Consider the following 18,679-nt stretch of genomic DNA (forward strand, 5'->3'; position numbering starts at 1 on the left):
GATAATAATATCGTTTGTTTAGAAAAAATAAAAACTCGTAATTTAGTGAAAATGGAAATTGTTGAGTTTTTGCAAGACATTTTGTGTGCACGGTAAAGAAAATATTAGTCGGGGCTCGGGCTATGGGAAGGCGAATATCATGCGGAACGTAGTTAGTTATAGTTAATGGTTTTGAGACCAACAACTCACCCCTAAATTACATGGTCACTTGGCGACCAACGAATGCTTTTAATGTTTCAAACTCAACTGTTGAATTTGATATCAAACAAAGAATGAACGAATGAGTTTTTAATGTTTTAATCCCAACTCTTAATATGACATGAAATCAATCTATGAGTGACCATATATCCTTAGTCGTTAGGTAACAAAGAGAACGGAACTCACGAAACACATCCATATTCCCTTTCCCATACATCAATCGAACCTCTCCAAACCCACTTGTGTTACAAAGGAAACTTTTATAGTGAAGCATAAACCGAAAGAGAAAAGGTTAACACTGGTTTTGGGCTTGTGCTTTTAAATTGATTAAAAACGCTTTTAAAAAAAATATTTTTGAGTTCCAAAAACACAGTACTTTTTGCAAGAAACATCAGTTATATATTTCTTCCAGAAAACACCTTATGTGCTTTTCTAGAATTTACTTGCAATTTTATTAAAGATTGTTTCTAAAAAAAAATTCATTAAAAGCACTTCCAGCATTTTAAAAACACTTTCAAACGAGCTCTTAGCCTTCTAAAGGTCGTTAAGCAACCACGAAAACACTAAATAGCAGTACAAAAATCTTAATATTATTGCCAATAATAATATTCCCCCCCCCTAAGTTAGAAAAACATAGATAATGGATCAATTGCACAAAAACTCGTCTGAAAAATCCTAGCATTTCTAAAAGAGCTGCACACAATATACAGCAGATCTCTCGGGTCTCAAATCCGAAGACGAAGAAGAAGAAGAAACTATGGCTCGAGCTTTCTGATGAGGGTGTTCAACCAGTCCCTCCTACACCCAAGCAATCGAATCAGGCAAGATACCTGAACATGTTGGGGTTTTCCTTGTCCCTCTCCAGGTAGTCGCGAGTGATGAGGTCTTCAATTCGCTTCTTAATTGCTTTGATGTCGGGCTGCACATTTCAAGTCGGCCCATAACCGTTGCCAGAACCGATTAAATGGGAACAAAAGAGCACAGAATATATAGATACAGATACGAGAGGCAAAATGTCTATATGCGAACACCAACGTAAACTGAAAAGTGCATCCAATGACAAACATAATGTAGTACCTTGAACATTTTTCCCAGCTGCTCAACGCACTCCAAGACTAATTGTTGATGACCCAAAACTTTCCGACTCTTCATAATCCTAACAATTGCAGCATCAATAGCATATCTCCGGTCTTTGTCAACATCTTCAATCACTTTCTTCCTTTCATCTACGGGTGGGAGAGGAATCTAAGGATAAGCAAAACAGCCATAGTTAATGAATCTTCAGCTCTCAGAACAAGAATGAAGTGGAAACAAGTACAGGGATCTCAGACCTTGATTCTTCTCATTTTATCCGTGAACTTGTAGTTGAATTCAAAGCTGTCGTTCGTTGAGATGGTCTTTGAATTTGGCTCCTTGATGAGAATCTTGTACTTGGCACATGAGAGCGAATGAAGCAATCTAACCAAGTCGTCATGAGTAAGGTTCAACTGAGTCAATATTTCTGAATAGCTCAATTTATCAGCGCTGTTGAAGAGGAGCAAGAGAGCAGCCTGTGAAAAATACAAGCAACACAACTTCTAGTCCCCGTACTCGAATACTCTTGAAAAAGTGACATTCTGCCAATGGCCAAAATAAATCAAGCAAAATATTGTGGAATAACCTGATAGGTTGACACGATCAATTCAATGGGTCTGGTGTCAAACTTGCCAGTAACATTGCACGTGCCCAATGAGTAAATCCATGTAAGTTTCCGGTGTTTCGTTTTTGTTTCATAGAATCCCTTGAAAACTTCAACACATTTCACCTGAAATAGATATATACGCCAAATATCTATTCATCAGGTATACCATATTTGGGAACGTGTATTTCCAAGCACAATCTATATTTGCAGTGGAAATCTTCCACAAACTTAATATTACCATCTCTTCAGGAAGGTTAAGATCAAACGATTTATAACTTGGCCAGTAACCAGTCGTAAGCACGGTGACTGTCAAGTCCATCCCAGGATTCACGGCAGGGTTATGGTGAAGATACTCCTCAAACCCTTTCTGGTGGTCCCGAGCTATTGTCAAATCAGTGACCTGAAAGATAATTTAAGAAATTCAATCTAGGTCAATAAATAAGTTCATGAAACAATTTCCTACTTCATCTTAGGTCAATCACTATAATTTTCCTCTCCACCTTAAGTCAATACCACTTGCTAAAATTTCTCTTAATTGACCCAATCCTAGTATTAAAAATACTTGGTGACCACAAAGACAAATATCCGCAAAGGGATGAAGATATTGAAAGTACTTTGCAGGATGTGCATCAGATGGCTAGACAGTTGGAGTATATCTTTTTTTTTTTCTTTTTCGCTTCACATGATTGTAATGGTGTGACCCAGTAGCTTACTTTGTAGACACTGGAAAGGGTGGTAGTCAAAGATGGGGTTTGTTGTTCCCGATTGGGTTTTTAACTCTCTTGCTCGAGATGTAAACATTTCTATACGAACTTGATAATTGACCATTGTTTGACGGAAAAAAAAAGAAGGAAAATATCTCTATTAACAGCGAAGTAACAGTCAGAAAGACACTCAGGGAAAAACAGGTTGACTCACCATTCCCTCCATTTTTGACGTAAACTGTCCACCACATTGCTGCTTGAGCTTCGTCAGAATACTTCTTTCGTGGTCCTCATTGGCACTCCGATCAAAAAGTAACCGACGGGCTAGTTTTTTCCTGTGAATAGAAAACAATTACTTATTGTCTACTGAGCTGCACACACACACGCACATATATATGTTGGAGTACAAAGACACTGTTAGCTGTTAATGATCATTTACCATGTCATAAGCCATTGGATGAAAACCCAATGGTTAATAGGATTCGTATCACTTATTTGACCCCAAGACTTTGTACTATTAACCGTTGGATTTCACATAGTTACTGGTAAGTGCATTGTTAAAACACTAACCAGCAACTTTCGGACAAGAACTTAACTGGTAAGTGACACAAAACCACATACGCTACATATTGATAGAAAACATGGATTTACCTGTAGAATTCTGCATAAAGGTCTTTGTCACTGATATAAGCAAGCAGCTTAACAACCTGAAAACAGTTAGATGACAATCTTAAAATTAATCGAAAAGATCAAGTTCAACAAGAATTACCAAACACATAACCAACAATAAATGAAAATTCATAATAAGAAAAACCCTCAATAAAATAATACCTTCTCAAGCGTTTCTTCTATGGCCTCATCGCTCAACCTATCACTCCCACCCTTCTTGAGGATATTATCACAGAATCCCGCAAGTAATTCCGCACTTGAACTCCCAGAAACGGATTTATTGCAAAATACCTCAAAAGCCTCTTTCAATGCCTATTAAACACCCAACAGAAAAGGGCCTCTTAGAGAAAGTAACAAGACAAACGTAAATGACAAGAATTGTGTAACACTAACCTTGTGAAAGAGTGTGTGGTTCTGAAAGCTATCATCAACATATTTCATATACTTGTCATGCAGCTCAATTATGTTTTTGATAAGGACCTGAAAACCACAAAAGATACGTCAACTATGGACCTCCAATCCCTGCCAAAATTATCAAATAGTAAGGATTAACGTAGTTACCTGTTCCTGTGTGCCACCTCCACCTCGAGCCTGCAGAAGCAATTTTGATACAAATTAACACCATAATATAAAAAGCAAGATGAACACATATTTAGTTCGCTCCTGAATGCTTAATAGGATTCACCAGGCACACACACAATACAAAATCAAATAATACTACTGATCAAGAACCCTTGGGCCTTGGCACAACTTAGTCAACAAGCGTTCAAGGAAGGACAGCTTACTATAACCTCATTCCTCTTATCACTTTTTTCTCTTCTTTCTCAGTAGATTAGCACATATAATGCCATGATCCTTTTGAACTTAATAAGTATTCGAGTCAAAACTCCAAGTTGAGTAATTAAATGTGCATCAAGCAACCGTGCAATAACCTCAACTCGGCATCACTTACACTGATTGTAAGTTATAATTATATAATGAAAAAACATGATAGTACAAAAGCATGTTTCATATATATAATACATATACACACTATGCAAACACCTAGTTAATATTCATACATCACGCTTGCATCTAACTTTTTGAAGTAGCCAGAACATGGGACCAATGACTTCAAAGACATCCACGAGATACATCAAATAGAGAGGCAACACCCAGGAATTTTAGTGATTAGCAACTACACTCCAGCATGCATACATAGAATGGCAAGCAGAATAAATTTAAATAGATCCATAACAGAATACAAAACATATGCAGCAATTACCCCTATACTTGAGTTCATATAGGATAAATATATGGCAGCAATTACACCAAGACACTTGTTAATATGTCACTTTCAGCATAAACAGAACAAGATACTGAACCTGGCTACTTGCAGCATCTTCAGCCTGTTGAACCAAGGCCGTACCTTCAGCAGTAATATGCTGCAAACCATTACATATTTTAGTACTGTTGTAATAAAGGAGCATCTGAAAGAGGTCGGAAGAACATGAACAAAAAAAACAAACAAACCTGTTTAAATACAAGACTAACAGGATCCAAGCCTTTAGGTATTTTGTTGTAAAGTCTAAATATCCTAGAAAGATCATCCACCTAGACACAAACAAGCAGGCATAGTCTTAGAAATACAATAGAAGACAAATTACAAACAGGATCATAAACTGCATGGCAATAAGATACCTTGTCCAATCTCAGCATAGCACGACATCCAGAACCCTCCTTCTCAAGGAGTTGAGTTGAATAAACGATCAACAACTCATGTTGCACTTTCTACAGGTCAAGAATGCAAGTATAATTCAGATGAACTTGAAAGTAAATAATATCATGATACAATATAAATGAGATTAAAAATAATACAACAATATCAAACCGGAACTGTTTACACTGCCTTTTCAATTATAGAAGCAGGGTCACAACATTAGGCAAATTACACCATGTTCAATGTAACAGGTTGTTTTTAAACCTGTTATGCATGCCTAATGGATCAGTACGTTCCGTACCACATTCCATGTTGCACGATATTGATGGATTTTCTAGAATGGTACATCCCATAGATTCCTAAAACATTAGTGCTAACACACCTCTGAATGCTTCAAATATCAACAATTGGCCCACGGTTTTTATAAGATTCCTCTGTGAACAATTAATTTATTGCTAATATTCACGCAGGATCCTACTATAATATACACGGGCACCAACAACCCCACTAGTACAATAATTATGAACAAACTACAGACATATTTATGTACATAACAGTCTATATGTATTTGGTGGAAAAACTTTATCAAATTGCAGATACCACACAGCCACTAATAAATATACATGTACTATCTACCATCTGGATTCTCAAAATATATTATTTTACACAAGCACCAATGATCCCACTAGCACATACTAAAGACTCCCTTCATACATTTATGTGCATACGTAAATACATATATTATATCCAAACACTTTCTCAAATTACAGCTACCACACAACTACTGATATATATACACATACTTTACTATCTGAATTCTCAAAATATAATGTTACACATTAACTAACCTCCACAAGCTTCTGTTCACTGCTTGAATGAAGGTAGTTGTTAACTCTCTCTTTCTCCCTTTTCAAGCATTCCTCTGCCTGTATAATTCCACAAGAGGTGTTAGACAAAAACTACACTGAAAAGCCACACACACTCTTAAGCACATGAAAACTTGCCTTCGACATGTACTCCGGACAAGTATCTGTCAAAATCCAATTAGCTGCTTTACGAGAATAGTATTCACCACTATCTACTAGCAAGTGTGCTTCAAAGTCCTCTTCATAAGACCCCATTTGACCCATTCCAATTTCAACAAATATATCTACCACATTCTTCAACAGTGCTCTATCAATCTGCTCTCCCTCACGTTCTTTATCAATCTGGAGAAAAAGTATTGGTACAACATTCATCATGGCCAGGATATTTGTGCATAAAACATAGACTTAATCACGAAGCAATAAACTTACAAGATCAATAACAGCAATTCTGGCATTCGCATTGACCTCCCGATAAACCTGAGGTTGTATATTCAATACATTTGAGATCACTAAAGCCCCTTTCGACAAACAACAAAGCATATAAAAGGGAGTAGGTATTTTTGCATAAAGTACGTAGAAGATATAAAAGAGTCCAATAACTAACCAAATCACGAAAGCAGGTTAGTCCAACTTCATTTAGTGCAGGAAGTGACCTTCTTGCAATGAAGTAGCGATCAAGATAGTGAAAAAAGCGTGATAGCCACCTAACCATAAGTTTATGATTTGCCCATCTTTTTACAAGCTCCCGCAGCATAAACTCGTCATGCTTCTCTCTAAGTGCGGGCAGCACCTAATACATAAACAGTCAAATACAACTATGATTCTATGCAACTTCAGAAAATGATGAAAGAATGTCACTTAAGTAAATGATCAAAACAAAGAAACCATAAGCAAATATTTCAGAATGTTCCTTGATCCTCACTGTTGAAGTAATGTATTCCTCAAATGCTTCCCGGTATTTGTCATATAGCTGTTGAGAGTAATCATTGGGGGGCTTTTGAGTACACATGTTATAGATGGTTCTGTACTAGAGTTAAGGAGAGGTTCACCTCGGAGAATGCACCAATAAGGAGAAAATAAAAGAAACACAGTATTTAAAAAGTACATATAAAACAACCAAGGATACGTGTAAAGCATCATATATTCTTCTGAGTTGAACTGAGGCTCCTGTAACCCCTCTAGGATCCTCTTCAGCTTCGTGATCCCCTTCTGCATATAGTCCCATCCTTGATCCAACTCAATAACTTTGCGCTCCATTTAACAAAAGATTTGCTACCCTCCCACTATAACTCTATCAACATAGAAAAAAGCCAACAAAATGTTAACCATATTGCCTACTTGTACATTCGAGCACACATACTGTTGTGTGCAAGTATAGTCGTGTAATAATTTGGAAACGATTACAGATTAGCAACCAATAGTCGTACCAAATGAGTGGCAAATATATAACAATCATATATTCCATAACACCAACAGAAAATATACAGCCACATGTGCTCCACATCATCCCATGTGTTAGGCTTGAAAATTCCGTCACACGTGAGGGGGTGTGTTGAGAGGAGGGACCTTGCATGTGCTTATAAGTAGTTGGGCTACTTGGTGGAACCCAACTTTCTTCGGAGCAAACCATGGTAATCAAAGAAGTAATAGCAATGCCACTAAAATCATGGATAAAAACCTAGATTAATCCAGAACAAACAACACTAAATAGATGATGAACAAATGATGACATGGAAAATACTCCAAAATAAAAGCCAATAAAATGGGGAAAACCCTAGATAGATCATAAATAAACAAAAATTGAAAATCATATATTCTGCACAGAACACGTAAACATTGCTAACAAAAAAACCTAACAAACCCAACACACAGATCGCTGAATAAACAAAACCCCAAACAAAAAAGAAACAAAACCCACAATCATCCATAACAAAAAAACAAAAACAAAAAAATTAAAATTAAAAAATTAAAAAAAAAAAGCACGAAAGCAATATTACACAGCGAAGTACAAGGAAACCCTAGAATCGAAGCAGACGAACAAGAGGGCTGCCGCTGCGTACGGGCTTAGAATATTTATAAACAATGGGAAGAAGGAGTTGCAGAGGAAGAGAGACTCTACCTTCGCGAAGAATTCGATCGTGTGGAAAATCGATAGAGTTAGGGAAAATCCCCAAATTCCAATCCATGGAAATCGCGGAGAGGAAAATTAGTGGGAGGACGAAAGAGAGAGAGAGAGAGACCAGGTTTTCGCCCTTTTTATATAGAAAAAAGCCAGGACGAAAATATTTAACAAAATATTAGTCAGCATTACTCTGCGGAAAATAGTAGGAATTTTATTATTATAAAATTGTTAAGAGATAAATGTCAAATGTTAATTTGATGGTTGATGTCGGAATGTGGTATTTTTTTTCCTTTTTCAACAGATATGTTTTTTTGTTATAAATGCTATTTGTATAATCCATTTTAAAAAGAAATCAATTGGTGCATTAATAGGATTCACATAATAAAATAATTAAAAAAAAATTGACATCATCTTTTCTCATATGAAAACTCATGTAGCTCATTCCTACATTCAAATTTGATTACATGGAATTCCACATTTGACATCTCATTTGGAGATAGTCTAATTATTTATGGGCCTTTTTTTTTTATTTACAAACGATAGTGTTAATGGATGAAATGTTTTTTTTACAAACAATAATGTTAATGTGGTTCAAATTTGTTTTTCGGGATAATCGAACCTAAAATCTCTGACATACAGATGAAGAAGAATACTGCTAGACAATAGTACTAAGTGACTAATGAGTGAAATTGATGTGTTGTCACTTGTAAGTGAGAGGTCTTAAGTTCGATTCTCGTTAAAGTTGAATTTGAACTGTATTGTTACTAGCCCATTGTTAGGCTAAGTTCATCTCCTCTCATCTAATATCTTTGTTAAAAAAAAAAAACATTAATGGATACTTGTGAAGAAAATCACTTGAAATGCTTTTTCAATATTCATTTGTGTTTTTATTAAGAATTGGTCCTCATATTATTTTAACCAAAAACGCTTTAAGTCATTTTAAAAGCATTTTGAAACGAGCCAGATGTCCAAAATGATTGTGGGAAAATAATATTTTGATATTTCATTACGTTAAATTGATATTTATATTTATTTTATTGTTAAAATTAGAGAGTCGTGTTATGAATAAAATTAAGTTATTTTCAGCTCAAAGAAATATATTTACTTCTAAATTTAAACTACACATTAATAGAACTTTCTTTGTCAATAAAAAATATTGAAAAAACTATTAATCTTTTATCATTAAAAAAATAAATAAAAACTAGGTAGTTTTACAAAATTAAAAAATAAAAAGAATTGTCTTGTACCGTAGGACTCTCGTAACCCAACAATACGTTAAGCCCGAAAAAGATAGGTCATTGAATAAGCCCCATGGACCAATATAAGCCCAAAAGCTTCAGGACATACAGCCCATGAATTACAATAGCAGCCGGCCATGGGGATCACCCTGACACATGGTCGCCATTGGTTCGTCTGCCTAGGATTTGGATCCTCTCCTAAGCCCAAGGAGAGGATCCTCCTGACCAAGCAGTGTAGGCCGTTGGATAAAAATCCAACGGCTATCAACAGGAGTAGGAGGATCCCTTTAAAGTTATATTAATTATAGTTATTGGATAAAAATCTAACGGCCCACACTGCTTGGTTAGGAGGACCCTTTCTTTGGGCTTAGAAGAGGATCCAAATCTGTCCGCCTACGCACTCACTTTCGAGCTAACTAACTGATCATCACCTAAGGAATTAGACCGCATGAGAATGAGAGATACTCTTATACAACTAAACACAACACATGGTAAGCATCAATCAATCAATTGATTTAGTTTTCGAACTCGTGATAAGCAATCATTGCATTATAATTGTGCATTGGGTGTAATAGAAACCTCTCCACATAAAATATATGATATATGGATGAATCTATTATCTAAACGTGTCGGGTTTGGATCAACCTGGATATGACACACGCGTTGATGACAAACCTTAACTTAGACACTATTACTAAACTTGTCATTGTTTCTCATCATGAACATACACTTGAAAATTATAACGATTAACCCATTTAATAATATGATTCTTTTTCATGTGTTTGATCCTTGGATCCACCCTAATTTTATGTGAGAAAACCAAATATAATACAAATCCAAGTTGCAAAGCACGTATGCACGAACATGTCGAATTCAACTTCATATTTTATGGGTCGGATATGGATAAGACGATTTTCACTTACATAAGATTTAGGAATCAAATATACTCGGATCTCTGTGTCCAGAGCTTACATACCATTCAAGATAGAGAAAACGACTTGGATTGTTCAAGCTTTTGGGTTTTTAGAAGTGGGTGAGTGGGATTGATTGGCCATAAGATTGAAAGTGAGTTGTCCAAATTTCTTAATCAGCGGACTTCAGACACAGAAATCTAGAATAAATCTTAATCCAAGTAATCAAATGTGTTGAAAAGTCACAATGATGACAAATCTATTGTATAATCGTGTCGTGTCCCGAATTAGCACATGTAACATTTTATATTTTTTTTTAAAAAAAAGGGGACAGCTGATGGTAAGTTACGGTTATCCACCCCTTCCGAGATTTGAAAGACTCACAGAGACATTTCAACCCCTTCCTACAAGTCTTACAATTAAACAAACATAACAATGAGCCGAGAAGCAAACCGAATCGGGAGAGAGCCCAAACCCACGAACCGGATCCGAAAGATACACGCGCCAATTGTTTTGGGTTTACTTTCCTGCTCTGCTTCTACCCTGTTTCTCTCTCCCTCTCTCTCCTTCTCTCTCCCCTCTTCTCTTGTCGAAGCCTAACCCTAATTCTATCCCAAACTTCCCAGTGATTAATAGCTAAATTCGAATTCTTCATGGGCTGCATTTAGCTTCAGAAACTCGAGCTTGGAGGTCGGCAATGGAGGATCCCTCGGCGGAGATGGAGATTGGGACCTCCCACGAGTCGTTCGGGAAGTTCTTGGACTCGCAGAGGGAGCTTTTCCACAGCCAGATCGATCAGCTCCAGAGAATCGTCGGCACCCAATGCAAACTCACCGGCGTCAATCCTCTCTCCCAAGAGATGGTTTGTTTTCTTCGTATTCGAATTTGCGTTCTGCGTGTTTGGTTTCCGAGAAATTGGAGGAAAATTTAAAGAAAATTACTATCCCTAATTCTAATGATTTTGTCTTTCGTTTTGTGATATGCAGGCAGCTGGTGCTCTTTCAATTAAGATTGGTAAATGTTGGAAGTGGGATTGTTATTGCTAATTGTGGGATTAATCTTGTTTAATTTGCATATTCAGCTTCATTATGTGAGATGCTATATACCCATCTGGATGCTATAGTTTACTGTTCACAAATATTTATACTTCTCTTGTGTTTGTTCATTGTGGCCATCATCTGTTATATATTAACTAGATGGTCCAATTGCAGGAAAAAGACCTAGGGATTTGCTAAATCCGAAGGCTATAAAGTATATGCAATCTGTTTTTTCGATTAAAGATGCAATTAGTAAGAAGGAATCTCGGGAGCTCAATGCTCTATTCGGCATTACAGTCACACAGGTTACCTTTCATTCAGCTTTCCCTCTTAATTACTTGTTCCCTTAGATGTTTTTGTAATGCATTTAGTTTATGCCATCATATGATCCCTACCATGCGCGCCATTGTGGTTTAAACTGATAATGATATACCGCCTTACACTTTACAACTGGCTATTTTTGGGTTGATCCACGTTTTCTCCCCAGTGTGGTCCTTTTATGGTGATTTTTTAAATTGTGTCTTACATATGTTCCATTAATTGACAGGTTCGTGATTTCTTTAACAGTCAACGGTCGAGAGTTAGAAAACTAGTACAGTTGTCAAGGGAAAAGGCCTTGAAATCCGGTGAACATAAAGATTTGCGGGATGGGGTCTCAACAGGCCCTGATTCTTTGACACCAAGTGATCCAGTTCCCTTGAACTCTGTTGGTCCCTCGAATGTTGAAGACGCACCATCATGCTCAACACAGGATGATGCTCCTTCTGGATTAGATGACTTAGATAAATGTTTTGTTGAAGATATTTTCAACCTGATGCGGAAGGAAGAAACATTTTCTGGGCAAGTGAAACTGATGGAGTGGATATTGCGGATACAAAATTCTTCAGTATTATGTTGGTAATACAAATCACTTTATAGGTTTCATAGTACAACACAATTTGTCTCTTTTCATGTTCCAAACGTCCACTTGTATACGTGCAGGTTTTTAACTAAAGGTGGTGTAATGATTTTAGTAACATGGTTGAGTCAAGCTGCTGTCGAAGAACAAACAAATGTTTTACTTGTTATCTTAAAGGTACTTATTGAATTGGAATCCATCTTGTCAATGGTCTATCTTCCGCATTTAATGATTGTTGTTTAAAATTCTAACATTACCTGCTGCACAGGTTCTTTGTCATTTGCCTCTACATAAAGCACTTCCTTTGCATATGTCAGCCGTACTGCAAAGTGTTAATCGACTGCGGTTTTACAGGACAGCAGGTGTGTATTTGTTACAGATAGTTCTTTGGTGCTTTATCACCTCTCTACCTTGCCCCGTCTCTCTCAAGTTCTTTTGTGCTCATCTCTGTGTGGTTAAACTTGTTCTTGACTCAACAAAACAAGGTTCTCAATATGCGTATTGCTTTGATATCTCTAAACTATGGTTAGTAGTAAGTAAGCAACTCTATATGTTCTTCAGCCGTACTTTGCCATACACAATAGCATTTTTCTTCTCTTTCATCTTAGTTTTATTTCTAGGGGAAAATTCTTTTGTATAATAAGTGATCTATATATTTTGTATCTGTCATTTTTTATAAACCATGAAATTTTTTAATCTCATTTATCTGATTTGAAGATCAGACATATCAAACAGGGCAAGGGTTTTGCTATCAAGGTGGAGCAAGTTATTAGCAAAAAACCAAGCTTTGGAGAAACCAAATGGCATTAAAACATCTAGTGATTCAGGACAAGAGTTAGTAATTCTGAAGCAGAGGCAAGTACATTTCTCAATTCTCACTGCCAATGCACTGAAAAATTGGGTAATCGGTTTTCACTAATCTATAATTTTCTTGCAGTATCAATGAAGTTATGGGTGATGAATCGTGGAAGTCAAATATGGATATTTCTGTAAGTGCTTTGTAGATTTAATTAAAAATTCGTTCAAGTTGATTTAAGGTGCGTAGTTTTTACAGATTTTATTTTATGTTTTACAGGAAGACTTACGTGGAATACCATTTGAAAGTGCAGAGAATTTCAGGTAAGAATGTTTCTTTCTTCTGACATACATTTTCGTAAGATAGTGTTTGTGGTGTTAATCTTGAATGCATTTTTTTTCAGTAAAGTAAATGCTGCAGAACCCTTGAAGTTATTGACAGCATCATCAGATGAGTCAAATAAGAAGAACATCCTCGGCGTATCTTCATCTCGTATCCTTAATATAGGTTTTTACAATTTTCTCCCAAGTGGTATATTGAACTTTTGAGTAACATTTACTTATTTGAACAAAATTATATCATTAGTTAAGAAAAGTAGGCTTTTTGTCGATGAAAGGTTTTATTTCTACGTTGTTATGTTTCTACGTGGATGGCCTAAAAAAGTGTTTTATGATTAGAGTGTGTAAAACTTTATTTTTTAAACATATGAGAGTGAAGGAGCCTATTTCCTTAGCTAGTGGCAGAATTTCGAGAGCGCAGAAAAGTTCAGTTGGTGGAACAACCTGGCCAAAAATCTGCTGGGAGAAGTGTTCAGGCCACAAGGACAACACCTGTGAGTCAGGCTCGTCCAATGTCTGCTGATGATATCCAAAAAGCAAAAATGCGAGCACAATTTATGCAGAGCAAGTATGGGAAATCTGGTTTATCCCATGAAAATAAAGAATTGAAGACTGAAGGTGTGAAAAAACTTAAAACTTCTCAGGCAAGCATTTTGCCTGCGGTACCCAAAGTTCCAATTCGGTCTAACATTGAGGAGCCCAAGATACCTGCGACATATCCTTTGAAAGAGAGGGAAACTCCTAGTAGGCCCGAAACTACTCTTGCCCCAAAGCGGTCTATGGATTTGAAGGAGCCCGTATTAGAGAAGTGCAGGAGAATCCAGATCCCATGGAAGATGCCTCCAGGTACATATGCTTTTAGTGGCTCTTTTCTTGTTCCTTTGACTCTCTGTTCGGAATGTTAAGTATGAAAGCAGTAGGCCTTAGTTGTTTAGAGTTTGTTGGGAGAGTGCCTTCAGTATTTCCAACATATATCATAGAGAGACAGAGTTAATTTTTTGAGTTAATAGCTTCTCATTGACCAATAATTTCCTTGCTCAACTTTATTTATTTTTTTATCTTTTTTGTTCACTGATAAGAGTTGAACTCAAGACCTCCCGCTTACTAAATTGGTGCTCTAACTCAACCTTATAGCAGTTGAGTGTTGCTCTTAAAGTCCCTTGGACACTTGGACTTTGTCCTGTTACCATTTATGTTTTGCATTTTGGTAGGGAATGTTACAGTCCAGGCATCACAATTATATGGTAGATTATACCTGCCGCATAGAGAAAACGAATGGAGGATGTCATTTCTTCCATGTGACAGTAGCTGGGTGTACTGGTGCCCATGTGGGTGTTCCTTGCCAGATAAAAGTGGGCTCGCTCGGTTAAGGTTTCTGAGTATATTAATGTCAATGCTTGTTTTGTTGACAGAAATGAATTATACCTCGTTTCCCTTTCTTTACTTTCTCCTCTATTGTTATGGACTGATAATTCTGAGGGCCGTTTTGCCACACGTTACCAAAATAATGTGCTACAAGATTTATTTGACGACATTTTGTTTCTTGTAAGAAATTTTAATGAAATGATTATTTTATGGGTTCCTATGTGAATGAGGTCCACTCGACGTGTGTGCTGTGATTTAAGTGGGAATTCTACCAAGCAGGCCGAGTGAATGGAAATATCATCAATTTTGAATTCATTAGCTTGAAAAGATAAAAAAAATGAATGACTGATTACGAACCACCCCCATATGGCCAGCACCCGGTAATTGACAGTTCCGTGAGCTCGCATTGAAACTCTGGTAGCATGCTTCACTATGAAATGCATCTTCAGAAGGACGAGAGGGACTTACCTGGCATGGGGATATACCCGTCTTCTACCTATCACGTGTGGAATGAGATAGGCATAAGGCGCATTATATCCCATGATACCGGGCTAAATAACTGATGAACTTGGCCGTGAAGGCATTAACGGATAAATGGACGTTGATCGTTCAGAGGAAGCAAAAACAGAGATTCTGGACGCTGTTATATTCGCCCATTTTTATTTTATTTAGTTTTTGATTGGTTGATGGCTTCTGTAAGTGCTGAAATAAACATTTTCTGCAGTTGGATACTTTTTCATGCCGTTTCCTTTCCTTTCTGCAGAAATAAAACTCGATCCTTCGTGGAGTGTTGGTGGTGGTGAGAATGGCAAAGAAATTGATGTCCAGAGAAACAGAAACCGCCGTGAGAAGGAAACTATTTACCGGACAGTTCAGGAGACACCGTCTAACCCGAAGGAACCATGGGACATTGAAATGGACTACGATGATTCTTTAACACCAGAAATACCAATAGAACAGCCGCCTGATGTTGCCGATTCCACTGAAACACAAACTTTCCCTAGAGAAGAATATTATCCAGAAACAATGGTCGTTCCTTCTCAGGGAGCAAACAGTGTCGCTTCCTTGCCAACGGCCTTATCTCAAATTAACAAAGCAAGCGCAGCTGAACCGGATCTAGAACTGCTTGCAGTACTGCTAAAAAATCCAGAACTGGTGTTTGCTTTGACTTCCGGCCAGGCTGCTAACTTGTCGAGCAGGGATACAGTAAAACTGCTGGATATGATTAAGTCTGGTGGGGCTGGTGTTGCCGGTAGTGTAAATGGTTTAGGTAGAAAAATGGAGGAGAGGGTCGGGGTTTCTCTTCCATCTCCGACACCTTCGAGCAACCCTGGAACGGTGCGTTACTTGGGCTCATTTTGCAACTTTTGCCAGAGATTGTATTCACTGTTGCAGTTTTTGACTACTAGTAGAAAAAATTTACCATGCACTGCACTCTAGCCTCTCCCGCTCTAGAATCCTGAAAGCCAAGCAAATAGAACCACAATTGATAATTTAGGAGGCCCATATGAGTTTTTGGTAAAAGTTGAACCTCCATTGGTGGTATTGAACTGTAGGTCTTGTTATCTCGAATCTGGTTAGGAGTCACCATCGATGAAACAAGTGGCAAATAGTGAATGGTGGTTGATATTCCTGTGGACGGAGATAAATTTACCTACACTTCGGGATGTCATTGTGAGCGGTATTCCAAGCCAACGATAGGCTAAACGCTTTATAGCTTTCCCACATGGCAATGCATTATTGGCTTGACATATCATCACAGGGGCATCCCCGTTGACCTTAGATGGATGGGATGGGAATTCTCTGCATGGGCCATAGATGGTAGCCTGGCTATAAACCTTGTTAGGGCCACATATTGTGTAATATTACAGAAAAAGGAAAATTTGAGAAATTCTGTGAATTTAAATATTGAAACTTTAATTTCTTGATGTAATCATACATGTTCAGTATAATTATCCGCAAGTTAAACTGATTGTTTCTCTGCGGTTGTCGCAGAGTGGATGGAAAGGAGATGCTGGAAGGAATGCATTTCCCCAACAGATGCCACAGGTTTCATCTGCTCATCGCATTATTCCGCCCCAACGGCTATCAACTCCGCAGCCAGCGGTACCTTCATACTCACCGGATTATTATCCTATGCAAACACCGGCCTCGGAGATGACTTCTATGACGAAGAACACACACTTTCACAACTCATCGAACACAGCTGTGCCTTCAGTTTGGGGTGAGAGCACGAGCAATGTCGAACGAGCACCTCTGTCTAACTCATATAATCTAGCAGAAATGCAGCAGCCCTTGTTTTCGACTATGGCAAGGCAACAAAGACAGCCGCAGCCATTGCAACAACAACAACAACAACGTCGTTTTTCTACTCCTACGTACTCGCCTAAACCGCCGATGGGAAAAGCGGTCCCTCCGTCCGAGTCGTGGAGAGCCAGGCAGGATTTGACTTCAAATTACCATTACTTAGAGAACCAAAACCAGTATAATGCATCGCATGGGGGACATTTGCAGCCTCATTTGTCAGGTCCTTCTTGGGAAGGATATGAACGTGTTGGCAGCAACCAAGATTTCCATTCACGGAGTCCGGATGATGATAGTCCGAGTAGAAATCCCGGGTACATGTACGGAACAGAACCTAGAACAAATCCGGGACGGGATTACAGGTCAATGGGAAGGAATCCTGCCGGATACCGCGGTCAGACTAGGCAGCAGGGGAACAGATGGCCTAACCGCGGAGGAGACTGAGTTCCTATAATCCAGAGTGGATATGTCTAAGAACGGACTTGTTCTCTCTTGCCCTTTCGTGGATTAAGCGTCGCGATGGATGAATAACGTGACACGAAAGTTCCTGCTCTCGAGAGTCTCAGTTTTGGAAACGAGTGAGAGCTTGTAAAAGCCATTGTGACTGACCGTAGATTTGAGAAGCTCATAAGAACACTCTACTGATCATTAATTTCAATTTTATTAGGGTGAAAAAATATTCTAAAATTTGGGCAAACCTTTTTCTCTGTAATTTTCACTTTCTAAAAACAAACATAAAAATTCTGGGGCCTATTTATTTATTTATTAATTTGACGATTGGATTTGTTGACCATCTGAATTGAATTGTGGTTTTGGGCCCAAGGCATTGGCTTTCTTGTCCAGAGAAATATAAACTGTAAATCTTGATTTCTTTTCAATATATTGTTCTAGTGTGCTTAGGGTCTTTCACTTTGGAAAAAGGATCCTTGCCGGAATTTTTTTTTTTTTTTTGATTCGGAGGATCTGGTGATTATATTTGTTTATCGTAGATCGTGCAGTTAGAAATTATTTGAAATATAAAGTTTAAAATTAAATATAAATAGTACCTAATGAATACTGACCACATGATGTACGATGAACAGGTCATAATCGTGGAATCCGTCGAATCCCCAGAAAAGGATTCGGCGAGGATCCTTTTCCTTCTCTTTGAACTCTTTTGTCTTCTCATTCACAGTGGCATTCAGCTTATGGAGAGATTTTTTAGTGTCTCAAGAACACGAATCGTATAACACATGTTATTATAAAATTAGAAGAACACGTTAAAAAAAAAAAAAACCATTCAATGTTCCAAACACTTCAAAAAATAAAAATTTCTTTTGCTTGTGTATATGTATCTCACAAATATAATCGTTACCAATCCATTTAACTTCATGGTGACATTAAAATATGTGTATGTACATCACAAATGTGTTGTTAAATTATATTAGTGATTTAACAAGTGCTAATTTTATTTTTTTTTACAATTTGTTTTGTGATGGTTTACTTTTAATATTTTTCAACCAATATATGAAATTCCCCGGTCTTTGAATTACAGACTATCAAAATCTAGCCGTACAAATTCAACCATTCAATTTGTTCGGAAAAATTCAACCGTTCAATGCAAACGAATTCATTACAGTGGCACATTGAAAATTGTAATTATTTTGATGCTCCATTAATATTTGTTATTTGGCTAAAATTGATTATATGATCCTTAAATTTGTCCACGATTTAAATTTCTGTCCTACAAACAAGTTGGATTCCCACTAAAAATTGGATGGCTAAAATTGATTATATAAAACTACAAGGGAAAATGATCTTCGCCGGATCTTTTTTGTGAGAATCCAAAGGATCAAGCAATTACGATTATTTAA

General features: G+C 37.3%; 2 protein-coding genes across 9 annotated transcripts; one reads left to right on the top strand and one right to left on the bottom strand.

Annotated features, from left to right (window-relative positions):
• Window positions 1-766: 766 nt before the first annotated feature.
• Window positions 767-8,096, bottom strand: LOC125478560 (cullin-1-like). The gene is made up of 20 exons (XM_048586829.1): window positions 7,937-8,096; window positions 6,944-7,108; window positions 6,740-6,839; window positions 6,422-6,607; window positions 6,247-6,294; window positions 5,956-6,159; window positions 5,800-5,877; window positions 4,933-5,022; window positions 4,765-4,845; window positions 4,617-4,676; window positions 3,814-3,843; window positions 3,646-3,732; window positions 3,415-3,564; window positions 3,235-3,290; window positions 2,798-2,918; window positions 2,118-2,279; window positions 1,859-2,002; window positions 1,530-1,748; window positions 1,276-1,443; window positions 767-1,117 (listed from the first exon to the last, which is right to left on the bottom strand). The coding sequence occupies exons 2-20, from the start codon at window positions 7,072-7,074 to the stop codon at window positions 1,016-1,018; spliced, it is 2,217 nt and encodes a 738-aa protein (XP_048442786.1). The 5' UTR covers window positions 7,075-7,108; window positions 7,937-8,096; the 3' UTR covers window positions 767-1,015.
• A 2,527-nt stretch (window positions 8,097-10,623) lies between these two features.
• Window positions 10,624-17,625, top strand: LOC125478526 (homeobox protein LUMINIDEPENDENS-like). 8 transcript variants are annotated; one of them, XM_048586749.1, is made up of 13 exons: window positions 10,624-10,950; window positions 11,075-11,102; window positions 11,285-11,430; window positions 11,673-12,022; window positions 12,107-12,200; window positions 12,292-12,385; window positions 12,746-12,878; window positions 12,961-13,012; window positions 13,099-13,142; window positions 13,223-13,311; window positions 13,563-14,003; window positions 15,286-15,860; window positions 16,518-17,625. In XM_048586749.1, the coding sequence occupies exons 1-13, from the start codon at window positions 10,786-10,788 to the stop codon at window positions 17,268-17,270; spliced, it is 2,964 nt and encodes a 987-aa protein (XP_048442706.1). In that variant the 5' UTR covers window positions 10,624-10,785; the 3' UTR covers window positions 17,271-17,625. The 8 variants fall into 8 exon arrangements, with proteins under 8 accessions (XP_048442706.1, XP_048442707.1, XP_048442708.1 ...); XM_048586750.1 differs by having other exon boundaries at window positions 11,300-11,430; XM_048586751.1 differs by having other exon boundaries at window positions 10,829-10,950; window positions 11,075-11,178.
• The last annotated feature ends 1,054 nt before the right edge of the window (window positions 17,626-18,679 follow it).

This window comes from the organism of the source record quoted next, unplaced genomic scaffold, assembly GCF_019419815.1.
Source record: "Pyrus x bretschneideri cultivar Hongxiangsu unplaced genomic scaffold, Pyrus_bretschneideri_v1 Contig25, whole genome shotgun sequence".
Lineage (NCBI taxonomy): Eukaryota > Viridiplantae > Streptophyta > Magnoliopsida > Rosales > Rosaceae > Pyrus > Pyrus x bretschneideri.

What these genes read in the sequence shown, in the direction of transcription:
- LOC125478560 (XM_048586829.1), bottom strand. Translation starts at nt 7,074, where the DNA reads ATGGAGCGCAAAGTTATTGAGTTGGATCAAGGATGGGACTATATGCAG. An exon ending in TAACCTGCTTTCGTGATTTG is followed by an intron (nt 6,295 to 6,421) that starts GTTAGTTATTGG and finishes ATACAACCTCAG; the next exon opens with GTTTATCGGGAGGTCAATGC. An exon ending in GAGGTGGCACACAGGAACAG is followed by an intron (nt 3,733 to 3,813) that starts GTAACTACGTTA and finishes TGTGGTTTTCAG; the next exon opens with GTCCTTATCAAAAACATAAT.
- LOC125478526 (XM_048586749.1), top strand. Translation starts at nt 10,786, where the DNA reads ATGGAGGATCCCTCGGCGGAGATGGAGATTGGGACCTCCCACGAGTCG. An exon ending in TTAGTAATTCTGAAGCAGAG is followed by an intron (nt 12,879 to 12,960) that starts GCAAGTACATTT and finishes ATTTTCTTGCAG; the next exon opens with TATCAATGAAGTTATGGGTG. An exon ending in CTTCGAGCAACCCTGGAACG is followed by an intron (nt 15,861 to 16,517) that starts GTGCGTTACTTG and finishes CGGTTGTCGCAG; the next exon opens with AGTGGATGGAAAGGAGATGC.